Source organism: Mus pahari, chromosome 6 (assembly GCF_900095145.1).
Source record: "Mus pahari chromosome 6, PAHARI_EIJ_v1.1, whole genome shotgun sequence".
NCBI lineage: Eukaryota > Metazoa > Chordata > Mammalia > Rodentia > Muridae > Mus > Mus pahari.
In genome coordinates, this window is record NC_034595.1 from 12,370,082 (window position 1) to 12,385,985 (window position 15,904).

The following is a 15,904-nucleotide window of genomic DNA, read 5'->3' on the forward strand; positions in this document are numbered from 1 at the left end:
AACAGTTGTTGGGTTGCCTCAGACTGTCAAAGAAAGTCAGATAGAGAAAACATAACAACACACAGCCGAAGCTTCTCGAAAAACAAAAAAAAAAAAAAAAAAAAAAAAAAGCACAGACCAGAACCACACATCGCCAAACACTGATTGAGAATGATTTATTAAGGTTCAATTAGTATGCTTTTCAATTCAAACAGTCCTTACCTCTCCGATAAAAAGGGCATCAATAAAAGTCCAAGTTCATTTCACTCACTTCCAGTATAAATTTCTTTGCATTTTGTGAATACTCCAGCAAAATCTTTGTCCTGCTAACTGGCTCTCCGCCTACTTATTTTTTTCCACCAGGCACATGTCACATGCCTACCACTGTCCAGACACAAGACACACCCTGCCTTCCTCCTCCCTAGAATGCCACTCTCTGCAGGACTGCCTTCTCTCAGACATCCTCCTGACCTCCCCACACCTGCTTCAGGACTATTCTTCTTCCTCCTTATTCCTCATAGCATGACAAAAGAGACCTTAGTCGCCAGGACACTGTACTGGGCATCTCTGAACACGGTGTCCATTGGGTGATTGCTGGAGACCACCCAGCAGCCGGTTGCTAGCACACCCCACCCAGGCTGCTTGGCACAGCATTGCTGGATTCACTTTGATGCTCGATGTCTTGTGTTTTCTTGTGTCAAGTAAGAGATCACCAGTTCCTCACAAACACTAAAGTAAATTTGCTAGTTATGTTAAGGCGGCTTGGTTATTGGGAAACATCTTGTCAAGAACCCATTCACAACTAAAGTAGCCACTGTGCTTCTTTTGTAAAAAGGTAATTTGGGGGCTTTTTGTCAGCACGGCCACCCCTGCAGTTTGAAAGTAGAATATCCCTTTTTATAAAGTGACAACACATGAGGACATTTCACATTTTAAAAAGTAGGTCCTTCATGGGAAAAGATCCTAAGTAAATCATCAATGATACTGGCAAAGTTTTATACACACAAGATTCTTCCAATATTATAATAATGAAAAAATTAAAAACCTAGTCAACAATACAGGAATGGTTAAATAAACTGAGCTGCATCCATTAAATGGAATATTATATAGCCACTAACACTGTTTTTGAAAAAAAAATGCCATAGAAAAACCTGGCAATTCTTAAAGAAAAAGTTACAAAACATTTTACAATATCAACCCGATTATGTAAAAAAAAAAAAAGGTATATAATATATAATATAGGCATACGTGGGTGAGCAGGTAAAGATGGCTACTTCCAGGTTGTAATATCAGTAATCTTTCTTTTTCTTTTTTCACACAGTTCTGCAATTTTCAAGTTTTCTATAGTAAGTAGGTATTATTTTCTAACTTGGAAAACCACAGGCTTTAAAACAAGTCCCAATGACAGTCTGGCACTGAGAACGCACGCGGGTATCTTCACTATGCAGGGACAACGCTACAGCGCTTCATCTCCTCCAGCGTTTGCAGAGCACACACTCTTTGGGTGACAAGCTCACACTACTTTGCCTTTCATGTATATTTCATTACTTTAATTAAAAGGTAATTGATTAGGATATCGTTTTTCCTGTAGCCTAAATGAATACTGATTTTTACTAGATTCTTCTATTCCCTAGAAGATTTAAAATAGTACCCTTTTATCTTTAAAGAAAGGCATACTGTAGACACACGCCACATACTTGCTTTCTAAACAAACACGAAAATCATTCTAATTTATACTTTTTCTCCATCGTGTAAAAAAAAAAAAATTCATCTACGTCAGTCTAGCAGTCTTTTGGATCACAAACATGCTGTCAGGCATAAACATACTCATTAATAAATGCAATGTATCGTTTGTTCTTTAAAAGGGAAACCTGTGTGAATTGTATACTCGATTCGGCAGATTTTTTTTTTCTCCTGACTTAGGCTAAACCACATAAAATCTTTTAAGTCTAGTTAGTGAATGCCACACGGTCACCCCAGAGTCCGTTTCTGAATTCCACTGCAAGACGGTCCCCTTCTGTTTTCCAAATGAGAAGATGGGGGCTGCCAAGTAAGTTCATCCTCAAGTCTCTTGGGTCTAGGGACAAATACTGCCATTGGTTAGTGTTAAGTACAGGAGTGTCTTCATCTCCTCTGGCTCCCCACCTTGCCCTGGCAATGGGGGGAAGGGTGGGGTTCACAGATCCACAGAGGCCGGCTGGCTTTCTTCTAAACCACAGAGTGGTCATTGCTGTGAACTCCAGCCAGAATGGTGTGGTTGAGGGAGGAGGCCGAGCGGTCAGAGCCTTCCGTGGGGCCATTGGGGTTCTCGTTGCGCTGGCAACACAGGATCTGCCTGAAGGTGGCGCTCATCTCTTTGTCGCGATAGGAGTAGATGATGGGGTTCATAGCAGAGTTGAACTCGGCCAGGAGGAGGAAGAACTTCTCATAGGCCAGGACATCGCACTGCGGGCAGCACACATCCAGCAATAACAAGACCAAACCCGGAGTCCAGCAGACGATAAAGGCACCTATGGCGACAAGGGAGGGATCGGAGCATTAGAAGGAGAATAATAAATATCACTATGAAGTGTGTAACCAAGTAGTGAGAGGACCTCAGGTCTCTGTGCAAATCATAAGACCAGAGAGCCACCAATCCCGGAGACTTCGCTTCTGAAATCAAAGCAATAGTCACCGTAATAATACGCTGTTGTCTCAAGTCCTACTTAAACCCGAGGATGTGTATGATAATATTAATAATTTTGAACAGACCACTCAGTTTGATACAGAAAAAAAAAACCTTTCTCCATGAGAAAATGCATTAGGAATCTAAAAAAAAAAAAAAAACCTCATAAAGGTATGGCTGTTTGGGGGCTAAAAGTTAGACATGAAGGCACACCCCTCAACGTTTAGCGAAGGTGCAGATCCAGGTTTCTGCTCACCAGTGCACAAACCATTGCGTTGCCGTTTGGGAAACTGGGTGGGTTGGGCAAATTGAATTTTGTCTCACTTTTTCTCATTTGAAAAAATAGACACAGTCTATTTGCCTCCTGGGGTGGGTTATAAATTGTAAATGGATGCTAAGAAAATCCCCGACCAGTGCATGTTAACAACCCGGACAACAGTATTGTTATCCCAAGCTCTGTGGCATGTGCATAGGCAACTGCCAATGATGAACGCTTTAGTTTTTGATCCAACAATCACAGCTCTTGTGTACAAAGGATGACTCACCTAATCTACACATGTAGCAGGCAATCTAAAACTCCACTGTACAGACAGAGAAACTGAGACCCAGGAAGATTAAAAGACCAGGACCCTGGAAGGTGCAAACAAGAATCAAATCACAGATTCTCTGCTCTTGGAGCCTGGCGCTGGCATCCACATTCCTGAAAGTGTTTCATTATCCTGACACTCCTCAAATTATAAAGTCAAGTATTTATTACCAAATCTTATATTTCAGTTGTCCTGTGACCTAGGTCAATTCTCTGCTTTCTCGCCCACAACTACTCTGAATTATTCAGATATTTCTATAATTATGATTGGTTTGAAAATGCAGATGAGAAAAGATATCCCCTCTTATTTAGTTTCTGAGATCGCATTCCACCTGGATCTGAGGGAACACGTAAGCCATGAAATGATTAGTTAGCTTTGATGACTGTGTAATCTGAGCATTCGCTGGGGGTCTTCTACAGAAGGAATCAATCCAGTGGGGCAGTGAGTGCCATTACACCTCAGATAACCTCCCCCCACCGCATCGGATAATCAACTATCTAGTGAACAGAGAGGGGGGGGCAGGGAGAACCCCCACATGCATCTGAATCTTCAGATGCACACAGCGGTTCAGGTTTCAGTGGAATCTTCAGCTTGAACCAATCTCAAGGAATGAGTTCATAAAAAGAAAACAAATGTGATTTAGTCCCCAACAGCCCAGCTTTGAATGTGAGAGCCCTCCCCCTCTCCTTTTGCACCCTTTCAGCAGGGAAATACAAATAGAGCAAGAAGAAAAGTACCCCATAAAGCTTTGTTCTGTACCACCTAAGTGTATTGGTTTTAGACTGCTGTTCACTTTGAAGGCCATCCAAGGTGCTTTGTTTTTCTTATAAATACAATACCTTAGACACTCCTCAGAGAGGGAAAACAATATTCCAAATATCAGCAGATAATAGCCACAGCTCTATCTGACCCTCAACAAAAATGTTAAGAGAGCCTTCATTCCAAGCCCTTGAATTTCCTTTATTGAAAATCACTCAGAAAGTTAAACATGAAGGGAAGTCAAAGGAATGCCTCCTGGGTTTCAGAAATAATGCCGTATTCATTGAGAAGCCAGGAAAGAAATTATTCTCAGGATGGAAAAGACTTGGATGGGAAAATGCACAGTCTCATTATTCATGTGCTTAACACACACACACACACACACACACACACACACACACACACACACTTGTCATGAATGGAAAACCAATCCTAAATGTTCCTTTTCCCTTTTCCTTTATCAAAGCTCTCATTGAGCTCACATTCAGAGCTTGGCTGGCTACAAGCACAGACAGATATATGTTAAATAAAACTACCTCTTTCTCCCTGTGGGCGACAGAGAGGAAACACCCTTCTTCTCATGCAGTGGCTTAGTCTGCTTGACTTTGATCAGACGAGGATCTAAATACTGTCATGGGCTGTTCATGATTTCTTAAAATGCAAAAATTCAAGAAGAACAAGGTCCTCTTAGGAAAGAGATGGACTTTAAAAAGACACTTTGGACTTCACTTTTAGAAAAAAAAAAAAAAAAAAAAAAAAAAGCACCCTGCTAGATTTAGCCACAGGAAATGGGAAATGCCACAGCCTGACGGAAGCTAACCTATGTGAACACTTCATGCAGGAATTGGAGTCTTCTCCGTTCTCCCTCACTGGAACGAACTGCTTTTATAACTGTGATTGGGCCAACCACACTGTCTCAGACTCTTCATGATTCAATCAAATGTCTCAGTGATACCACTGACAGCCTCAGAAATCCACATTGAAAACTGATCATATCAGCCTGAGTGGTGGTGGCACACACCTTTGATCCCAGCATTCAGGAGGCAGAGATCTCTGTGAGTTCAAGGTCAGCCTGATCTACAGAATGAGTGCCGGGACAGCTGGGACAGCCAGGGCTACACAGAGGAACCCTACCCTGAAAACAAATGAATGAAGAAAAGAAAAGAAGGGAAAGGAGTGGAGGGCAAGGGAGGGGAAAGGAAGAAGGGGAGAGGGAGGGGAGGGAAGGGAAGGGAAGAAGGAAGGGGAAGGGAGGGAAGAGGGAAGGGGAAGGGAGGGAAGAGGAGGGGAGGGAGAATGGGAGGGGAGGGGAGGGGGAAGAGGAGGGGAGGGGAGGGGAGGGAAGGGACAAAAAGTGATCATGTGGACCTTTCCTCTCCCTTTTCCCTTCTCTTTTTGAGGTGTACTGGATCACACAGACCCAAAGAACAGTATATTATGAGAGGAGCAGGGGGCTGGAAAGCCCAATGTGACAAGGCTCCTAAATCATAGAGAATGCATAGTCTGAAGTCAAGTTTGCTCAAGTCACCAATTTCCCTCCGAGCTTCTAAGAATGAAAGTCTCACCTGTGTGTGTGTGTGTGTGTGTGTGTGTGTGTGTGTGTGTGTGTAAAGTGTGTTTAAATAAGTACTTAGCTCTGAGTGGATCACCCCCCAGAGGCGCATCACAGGCTATATCCAGACTGTAGTGTTGGATGTGCTCTTGTAAGAATTGTGATGAGTTGAGCAACCCCCCACTTCATTGTGAAGCAGAGAAGCAGTGGCTCTCTTCCTATCCCACAAGGCATGAGGAGCAACTCGCAAAAGCTCTCCTTAGTGTCCACTCCCTGAAACCATCGAGAGTGTCACAGAGGAGAAAGCTTGTGCACAGGGCTCTGGGTGGATCCTCAGCGAGGAAGACCAGAAGAGCATGATTCGAAGCATGAAGACTTGGCATTCTCGGAACGGGCTACACATTTTGCCAGACAGTCCCAGGGCTCAGAGTTGAACAGGAGAAAAGGACAGAAGAGAGGAAGGAGCAGAAGGAAGTGACACCGCTCCCGGTGGCTCTGAAGCTTCTTAGTGCCACCCTTGACTAGACGGAAACTACAAATAACGTACAATTCCAGAGCAGAGGCTGCTTTGGTGCTGTTTATCTCCAGCCTACTTCTGATGGCAGATTCTACAGAGCAAGGCACAAAACTGAAAAGTGGTATTGAACAGCATGAAAGAGAGAAAATACAGTTTGCGGCTCCATATTGTAAAGCCAGGAGTGCAGAAGATACGAGGTCTAAGGTCATGAAGACCTGGTATATCAGGCTGAGACACTCTCTCTCCAGCCTAGAATTGGTTCTCAGCCTATATCACATGTAACAATGATGCAAATGAGACTTATGAGGAACAATGACCTCCACTGCAATCTCACTGACCTCAACGGCCAGGTTTCCACTTAGGATACAGATTAGTGACAGTGAAAGATGGAAATGATGGAGATAAAGAGAATTGTGTCTGTGTGTCTGAGTGTTTATGTGAGTGTGTATATGAGTGTGTGTATGTGATTGTGTGACTGTATGTTCATGATTGTGTCTGTGTATACAAGTGCTTGTGTATGAGTGTGTCTGTATATCTGTGTGTGTCTGTGTATGTATATGTGTGTGTGTGAGTATATGTGAATATGTGTGTGTCTGTGTATATGTGTGTGAGTATGTCTGTGTGTCTGTGAGTGTATATGTGTATGTGAGACTGTGTGTGAGTATATGTGACTGTGTATGAGTATGTGTGTCTGTATCTGTGTATATGAGTGTATATGTCTATGTGTGGGTGTATCTGTGTGAATGTGTATGTGCATGTGTTTGTATGCATACATGTGTGTGTGTGCATGTATATGTGTATTTCTAGTTTCTAAAACAAGAATAAGTAGAGCCTGAATCCAGGCAGCAGCATAGGGCAAGAAGCTGTCCACTGTCGCTCCCCACTTCCATCAATAAAATGCCAATCCAGCACCCTGTTAGGCTCCTCAAAGGTTGCGTCCCTGGAACCTTGCTTCTCAGTGTGTAGAAAGTTCCCCATGACTTGTTACAATCACAGAGAAGATGGAGGCAGGAGGCTTCAAAACGTGTCTTTCCTTGAACCAGCTTGGATTCTTTCTTATACGTCTGTCAAAGCAATCTGGGAGGGCCTGCTGCCTGCAAGCAAATAGAAGGAGAGACCCTGGAATGCTAGTGCAAGGGTCAGGGAGGACCAGGGCAGCTTTGGAACAACAGGTCACAGCTGTGAGCACGGTCACGTGACCACACCTTCCCTCCAAGCAAGGCGCTCAGCTCACTGCCTGCTCAGCACAGTCACGTGACCACACCTTCCCTCCAAGCAAGGCGCTCAGCTCACTGCCTGCTCTCTGAGTCAGAGAGCTATTTCCTAATGGGTTGATCTTTGCTTCTTTGCTTTCATAGGGAACACAAAACCAAAGCTAAGCAGGGGCCAGAGAAGCTTCCTAGGGAGAGAGCCCAAGAGTCCGGAGGAGCAGAGTAGGAATCATTGCCAGTCTGGGCTGGAAAAATTGGTTTTCACAAAAAAACTCAGGAATTCCACAGATTTGGAACAAGTAAAGGTAGGACAGCCCTACACCCAAGTTAGCATCTTCAGGGCCCGCCTCTCTTCATTCCTCAAGTCAGGATGTCAGAAACTACTTTCCCCCTAGTGCTGTTGAATTTGTGTATTCCCTCTAGGCAGGCCAGTTGCATCCCAGAATACAGTCAAATTTCAGTTCATCTCTGAAGGTCCATTTTGATTCTGACGCATCAGTTCTTAACTAGAGTATCTTAAAGGAAGCTCAGGTAGTGAACCATAGATGAATAAAGCTTATTCATCTGTCTTGTAGCTACGGAGTCATTATGATGTAACTATATGAGGTCATTATGATGCAACTATATGATGTAACTATATGAGGTCATTATGATGTAACTATATGTGGTGCTTTTAGGCAACAGTGGGGATTGAACCTAGAACCTCATGAATGCTAAGCAAATGCTTTACACTGAGGTATATCCTCAATGTCTTTTAATATTATTTTGAGAGAAATTCTTACCAAGTTACCAGGTGGACCCTGAACTTATTCTATCTCCGGTGGGCCTTCAACGTACAATCCTCTTGCCTAACCTCCTGAGAAGCTGGGATTCCAGACTGTGTTGCCAGTTCCAATTTGTGGTAGCCTTTTGAGTCGAAAGCTTTTTCTAGAAGACTAACCTTGATTATCATAAATTGTTTTTCCTGTACATTGGAAATAATTCATATGTTTATGCCTATCTTTTAAAGAAAGATTTTAGTTTTAATCGTGTGTATGCTTGTCCGTGTGAGTGGACGCCATGTGCATGGGGACCTCTGGAAGCCAGAGGTGTTGAATGCTTTGGAGCTTGAGTTACGGGCAGTTGTGAGCTGTCTGATGTGGGAATTGGAAATCAAACCCAGGTCCTCTATAAGAACAAAATATGTCCTTAACTGCTGAGCCATTTCTCCATCCCCGTATCGTAGCATCTATCTTGATCCAATTTTACTCTACCTAGTTAATATTGAACATTTCTACTTCAATTTTGTAGCCCTTGCATGTGTTTGTGTGTGTGTGTCCATGTATGTCCGTATGTCCATGTGTGTCTGTGTGTGTCCATATGTCAGTGTGTGTGTGTGTGTGTGTGTGTGTGTGTGTGTGCTTTTGTGTGAATGTGGTTACAGCCATGCCATAGTGCATGTGTGCACATCAGAGGACAATCTTGGGTGTTGGTCCTTGCATTCCACCTTGTTAGAGTCAGGGCCTTCCTTATTCGACAGCACCCAGCTATCTGGTCTGCAAGCTTGCTGCGCCTGCCCCACCCCCCACATCCCCTTCTTGGCTCCATGATAAATGGCAGACACTTGGAATTTCATGTTTTCATCCAATGTGGAATGTGCCCCAGTATTTGCACTGCTCACTCCTAAGAGCTACCCTTACAGTATAGACAGGGAACATAACAGCACACTGCCCTCTACAGCGGAGAAGAGCGGCCACTACATTCTCAACACTCCCATGTTAGGGTCACAGCCCTCCAGTTCTAGCCTGATCTAGCACTGCAGCCTAGCCTCAACACCCCTTTCCGCTGGGGCTGTGTACTCTTCTCAGCATTTGGCAGCATTCCACACATTCTCTGGATGCTAGTACAGGCTCTAAACCTTAATCCTGGAACACACACACACACACACACACACACACATACACACACACAGTTGGCATGATGTATACGCTAGAGTCCTCTATTGTGAAAGAAATCACTGTGCTGAGCAGCCAATAGAAACCACTTCCCTCTGTCAATACCCCAGCTAAATGAGCAATGCCTCCTGCAACAGGCTCCTAACCGATGACTCTTCCTCCACAGTCCTTCCCTAAGGTTCAGCAGGTACACAATGGCCAGAATGACCTCTTAAAAAACAACTCACAACATTTGCTTTCCTACTTAAAGTCCTCTGAAGCCTTCTTGCTTGAAGTCACCACTGTGGTCCATAATGCCTTACACATCAATGCCTCCTCACATCCTCTTAGCTCCATCAATTTCAACTCATGAGGTTCCACCCATACACCCTGCTTATTTTTCTCTCTTTGCTTTTGGAAGTTCTTCATCTGGGAGTAGTCCTCAGGGGTTCTTCATATCTACTTAGTGTTAACTGCCATTTACTCTCAAAGGCTCTCCTTGGCCATTCAAGCTGCCTGTTATCTTTGGTGAAGAACATTAATAACACACCGAAAGCTAAAACAGAGAGGAATCATCATTACAGTCTCACTGACACTACCACATTACTCCAGTTTACTATCCTCATGTCCCTGTGTGTGTCAAAAATTATGTTATTTATTGGCTTATATTTATTGCTTATGGACAAGAGGGTATTATTCCTCATGGAAGAAGGAATGCTTCCTTCTCATGTCTTTTTCTCTAGCATGTAGAATGGTACTTGGTAGGCAATAGATATTCAATATGTCTTTTCCAGAAGAGTTAGCAAGTCTCAGCCAAATGATCAGTACTCCAAACAAGGAAAAATAGCTAGTAAAATGCAAAACAAAACAAAACAAAACAAAACAAAAACAGCCATTATATTTTGTTTGGAAGCTGGAGAGATGGCTCAGTGGTCAAGAGCACTAGCTGCTCTTGCAGAGGGCTTGGGTTCAATTCTCAACACCTGTATGGTGCTTATATGCTTATAATCATCTGTAACTCCAGTTCCAGGAAATCCGATGACCTTTTCTGGCTTGTGCCAGGCCATGGTACCCATACATACAGGCAAACAGTCATACACATACAATACAAACATCCATACGTCTTTTACAATGTTTCATTTGGAAGGTACACTACCATGTGCAAAGTCTCTGAAAAGATGCTACAGGACATTCAAGGGGGCATCAAACACTACAAATGCATTCATTATGATGGCATAAACTAACCTGCCTTGATAAATGCTGAGAGGAGTGTTTATGGAGTCCAAGGAACAGAAATGCAGGATGGGTCAAAAGCCCAGGAGGACACAGGCCAGCCATGTTTCTGCTACCTGAATGATATAATATATGATGCTGCCCTCAAGAACACTCTACCATCTAGACATTGCTGTTACTAGATGCGGAGGTGTGGAATGCTATTGTCTAGCTCTGGGACGTCTCCCAGAGGCCCACGTGGTAAGGGCTTGGTCACCAGTCCACGGATTATGGAATTTTTCTCTTCTCCCTCCCCCATTTTCAAGAGTCTTCTGCAACTGCATTCTTTCTGGAAAGCTTGCATAAGCTGAAAACTGTTTTCTCTCAGAACACTGTGTTCAAGAATGGAGTATTACAGATATGGCCCTTCTACTCGGTCTGCAGTGTCACATGGCACTGACTTCATGATTCCTGGATATTTTCTTTCTTCTCAGTGACTTGCAGTGTACCCCTTACCCCAACCCTGGCCCCGGTTATTATCCACCCCTACCTCGACCTAACTTCAGCTCATTCTTCACCTGCCATTACTATCAGGATGTCTTCTACAATGAAGGCAAGATCCCTTTCATAGGTCCCCCACTCTGTGTACCCCTCACCAGTTGCCATGTGTTGTCATTACAAGATAGTTACTGCTTACAGCCCTTCTCTAGCTCCAGGCTATTCTGCTCATCACTGGATCTACAGTATCTGTAAAGACTTGCTGAATTAATTTTCCCTAAAATAAGTAAATAAAAGTGCATACATCAACCCACAATAAAGTCTGCTCATCAACCCCTTCTGTTACCTATGTAGAATGTCAGTTTATTTACTTTTACTTAGGAAATCACTGATATATCAATTCATATATATGGTCTTTGCTCATTATTGCTGTTTGGACTCTGTTGGGAAGTTTTACAAAGAAGTATTCCATCTTTGTTCTGAGTGATTTTTTCCCCTCTATTCTTCTTGCTCTTTATGGACTACTTTTATGATAAATACTGGATATGACATATTCCTCATTTTTCTTTTGTGTTTTCAGCATCTTATTTTTTACTTGGCAATTAGGAAGGCACACTAGATGTCTTTTCCAAATCCAATATTGGGTCTTTTAGCTGCTGTTTGTCCATTTTGTTGCTGGGTAATTTGTGGTGATTTTTGTCAGTGATGGGTAAAGAAAGGTAGGCAAACAAATTTCTTTATTTTTTATTTTCAGAGATTTTTTTCCTGTGAAAAGTATCTTTATTCTTTACAAAAAGAATATATATATATACATATGCAAATGCTGTTAGATACATAGGGCCATGTGTCCTTTTAATCACACACACACTACTTCCTCTAGCCCCAAAGACACTCAAGAGTAGAACATGAATCTCGAGTTCTCTCTCTGCAAGCATATAAAACAGGAAATTCTTTAATTTACCTTCAAGAGAACAAACAGTCCAGCAGTCTAAACCATGTTAAGATGGGTCACCCCATGTCCCCTCCTCCCTGTATGTGATTTCTCAAGTACATCCACCTCTGTCTCAAAGTCAAGATGTGGTAGGAATTGAGGCTGACTTACAAGAGTGTCACAGTCTGCCAACAGCCAAACTTTGATGCCACCCCACAGCCTTAAAGAGTGTTTTCTTAAAACCCCTTAGCTCTCCCAGGAAAATCATTGTTGACAATTCCAGATCTACATCAGCTAACTTAGAAAGTAATGCTAAAGTTATACCGTGACTATAGCCCAGCTGTTACCAAGGTGATTTGAATAATATTTATCTCATTAAGGGAATAACTGAATTCTCCCCCAAATCTTTCCCTTTCAAAAGTTCAACATGGACAGGAAGTTTATAACTGGTTTTGCAACATATTTAATTTTCAGCTATGCATTAAGACTCTTCCAAAATGATGTGCAGTCTAGCCAAGTACAGAAATCTGGCTGCAAATGCTCAAAGATCATATAGCAAAAGGCAAACTCTGGTGGATCTTTAATCCTTGCACTTCATAAGCTATGTGTATGAACCGACACGATATGAACCACTTAGAGGGACATTTCAAAGGGATATTTCACTTATTCATCTTCCCCCAACTCCCCCGCCAAAATTTGTGTGTGTGTTTTGCAACCTAAAAAAATATTTATTACATGTATTCTTTTCCTCGTGGTCCAGAAGACAAAGAAGGAAGAGTGGCAGAGACTGTCAGTGCGATTGCTTTCTTGGAGATGTGTTGTGTCTCCTCTGGCTGCCAGATGTCCTGGGTTGACCTTTCCAAAGCACGGATTCCTGACAGAGTGGGCGGGAGGTACAGTCTGTTCTGCTATGATATGATAGCTGTGAGCAGAAGATAGCTCCTGTTATCAAAAACTTTAAAGTCTTAATTTAAAAAAAGGTTTAAAAATGTAAAAAAAAAAATGAAAAAATTATTCAATTGAGAAATGGGTGTTAGGGTGTGTCCATGGTTAAGATTTCCATATCTACAATTATAAGTCTGCATGAATTTTTTCTGCATGAATATAAGTTATTTTAACTATGGGTATTGAGTGAAAACTTGGTGGATCCGCTGTGACAAAAAAAAACTACTTTAAATATAACCCAGAAAGTTCTTATAGCACAGAAAACCTAAGCAAAGTCAGTCAATGTTTCCTAAATGCATTAAGGATGAACTGCAGGGACTGGAGAGGTTGAGATCACTGATTGCTCTTCCAGAAGACCAGGGTTCAGTTCCTAGCACCCACACAGCAGGCGGCTCACAACCATTTGTAACTCCATTTCCAGGAGATCCGATACCGTTTTCTGGCTTCCTCCAGTACCAAGTATGGATGTGGAACACAGCTATACATGCAGGCAGAACACTCATACATATCAGTAAAATTTAACACCTAAACTGTAGCAATATCACCTCTGAGAATTTATCTTATAAATGTCTTTGCCCATTGTACAAATGATGTACAACCATTCACAATACTCTTTGGTCAAAAAATTAAAAATAGCACAATGCCATGGAAAATAAAACAAATTACATTGCATACAAAAAAGTGAAACTCATATTCCATTTCAAAAAGTAGGATATTCTGTCTTTATTGCTACCAAATGATCTCAAAAAGTGTATTAGTTAAAAAGAACACAATGTGAAATATGTATAATTTGCTACCAAACAACCAGAAATTGCACAACACAAGCCTCAATCGAGACTAATGGCCAACTCATTTTAGAAATGTTTAGCGCATCATAAAGATGATACATTAGACGTGCTATTCAACTTGAAAAACAAAATTTGTATTCATTTGCCAATCCTTTGAAACATAGCCCAGACTTTTTATTTGAACTTGGGTCTTTTGACTGAAGCCCTGTGCCATCTCCCAAGCAAAACCCACAGCAATTAACCCTCACAAACTACTTCCAACTTGGCTCTTCCAATATGGAGTCAGCACTTAAAACTCTCTCTTTTCTTCTTCCATTTTGTTTTTTTAAAAATGATCACATGAAAATTTCTATTTTGTGTTTATGGTGCAAATGCTGTGGTGTGCTTGTGGGGCTTAATAAGGACACCACTGTCTCTCTCCTTCCATTGTGTGGGGGGTGGAGATTGAACTCAGGTCACTGGACTTGGTGGCAGGAGTGTTGGCCTGCTGAGCTGTCGTCTCGCCCACTGATTTTTGTTTCTGTTTTGTTTAGAGTTTTACTCTAACTCTAGCTGTGAAGTTGCAATCCTCTCCGCCTCCCAAAAATCATTAAAATCATTCCAAAGCAACCTGACCGCAAGGCCTCGGAGATAGTTTCTGCTTCCTCCACACAGGTTTCCTCCAGCTCTTTTTCTTTTCAGTTTGCTTTCACTGAACATTTTGAAAATATTCACATAATTTATATATATGTTTTCTTTGTTTGCACTCATTATTTACCAGACAATGTAGTAATTAAGTAATTATGACAGCTTGGAATAAAGTTTAAAGAACAAATACAGTTGGTGATTGGTAGCTGTCAGGAACTAACTTACTCGTGGTAACAACATAGACAAGAGTTGCATTATTAAAATCACAGAAGTCAACAAAGAGAACAGGCTTGAAAAGTATTGGAAGAAGGAATTACTTGGAAATTTCTAAATGTAAGCATATGTATGGTGTATATGTGCATGTATATCCAAACACATATATAAGAAGCCATATGGATGATAACTCCAAATTAATTTCATAATTAATATTTTAAAAATTAGAATGGAAACACCTATCTTAAAAGCATCCAGGGAGAACTGACGCATTATCCTTTGGAGTATTAGTAAAAATAAAATTAAATCTGTTACCTGAAACTATGAAGGAAATGCATTACTTTCCAACAGGTAAAAATAAGAAGAACCATGGTCTTTAAATTTTACATTCAGAAAAATCTATCTGCTAGAGATGCCAGAGGAATAAAGACATCATCAGATGCATGGGGTAGAGAGGATGCTATTAGAACCATCTTTACAGAACAGCTTTGAAACACCCTGCTTTCAAACAGGAAGAAAGCCTACAAGAAGGACTCTTGGGAGCATCAGAAAAAGAAAAGAGGACAGGGGGACTAGAAACGTGTTTACTTCTCCAGATGTCCCCTCATGAGCACCACAGGACAGATGACTGCAACAAGCACCTAAACACTGCCAGATGTGCCAGGCAAACTAAATGTTGGGAAGGTAAAGAAGCAATGCTTCCACCTTTCAAAGTGATAAGGAAAACACCAGCATTGGCTTGCTATGCCAAATAACATCTGTTTGTCTGTCTATCTGTAGTAAGAGGGGAGCGACCTGGAGCTAAGGACTGCCGCGGGAGGCCGGGTCTCCATCCTCACTGTGTAACCCCTTGTACATTGCTAATCAGCCCACTCATGCTTGTGCAGGTGACCGCAGTTAGAGCCAGTGGGTTGCAAAAGTTGTTTTTATGTTGTTTTCAAAATATTTAAGAACTGTTCTGAAAGTAGGAGGAGAGCTTTGGAATCAAGGGATTTGTTGGAGGTAGAGAAGGGAGGAAGGATAATTAATGGAGGGTTAAATTGATCAAAGAACGGTATGAATGTGTAAAAGAGTGAAAACTAGATAGCCACTAGGTTATTTTTTTTTTATTCTTATAAATTGATGGGTGTTTTACTTTCTTTTTTTTTTTTCATTTTTTATTAGATATTTTCTTCATTTACATTTCAAATGCTATCCCAAAAGTCCCCTATGCCCTCCCTCTCCCTGCTCCCAACCCACCCACTCCTGCTTCCTTGCCCTGGCATTCCCCTGTACTGGGGCATATGATCTTCACAAGATCAAGGGCCTCTCCTCCCATTGATGGCTGACTAGGCCATCCTCTGCTACATAGGCAGCTAGAGACACAGCTCTGGGGGGTACTGGTTAGTTCATATTGTTGTTCCTCCTATATGGTTGCAGACTCCTTTAGCTCCTTGGGTACTTTCCCTAGCTCCTTCCTTAGGATCCCTGTGTTCCATCCAATAGATGACTGTGAGCATCCACTTCT

General features: G+C 42.0%; 1 protein-coding gene across 5 annotated transcripts in view; it reads right to left on the bottom strand.

Moving 5' to 3' along the window:
- Window positions 1-141: 141 nt before the first annotated feature.
- Lpar1 (lysophosphatidic acid receptor 1) overlaps window positions 142-15,904 on the bottom strand; it is a 116,767-nt gene continuing 101,004 nt past the window's right edge. For 4 of the 5 annotated variants that reach the window (XM_029540307.1, XM_021199749.1, XM_029540308.1 and 1 more), the window contains one exon: window positions 955-2,489. In XM_029540307.1, the coding sequence (XP_029396167.1) occupies window positions 2,188-2,489 (302 nt within the window). In that variant the 3' untranslated portion in view covers window positions 955-2,187. Of the gene's footprint in view, window positions 2,490-15,904 lie in introns of all 5 variants that reach the window. The other variant, XM_021199748.1, reaches the window with a different exon arrangement.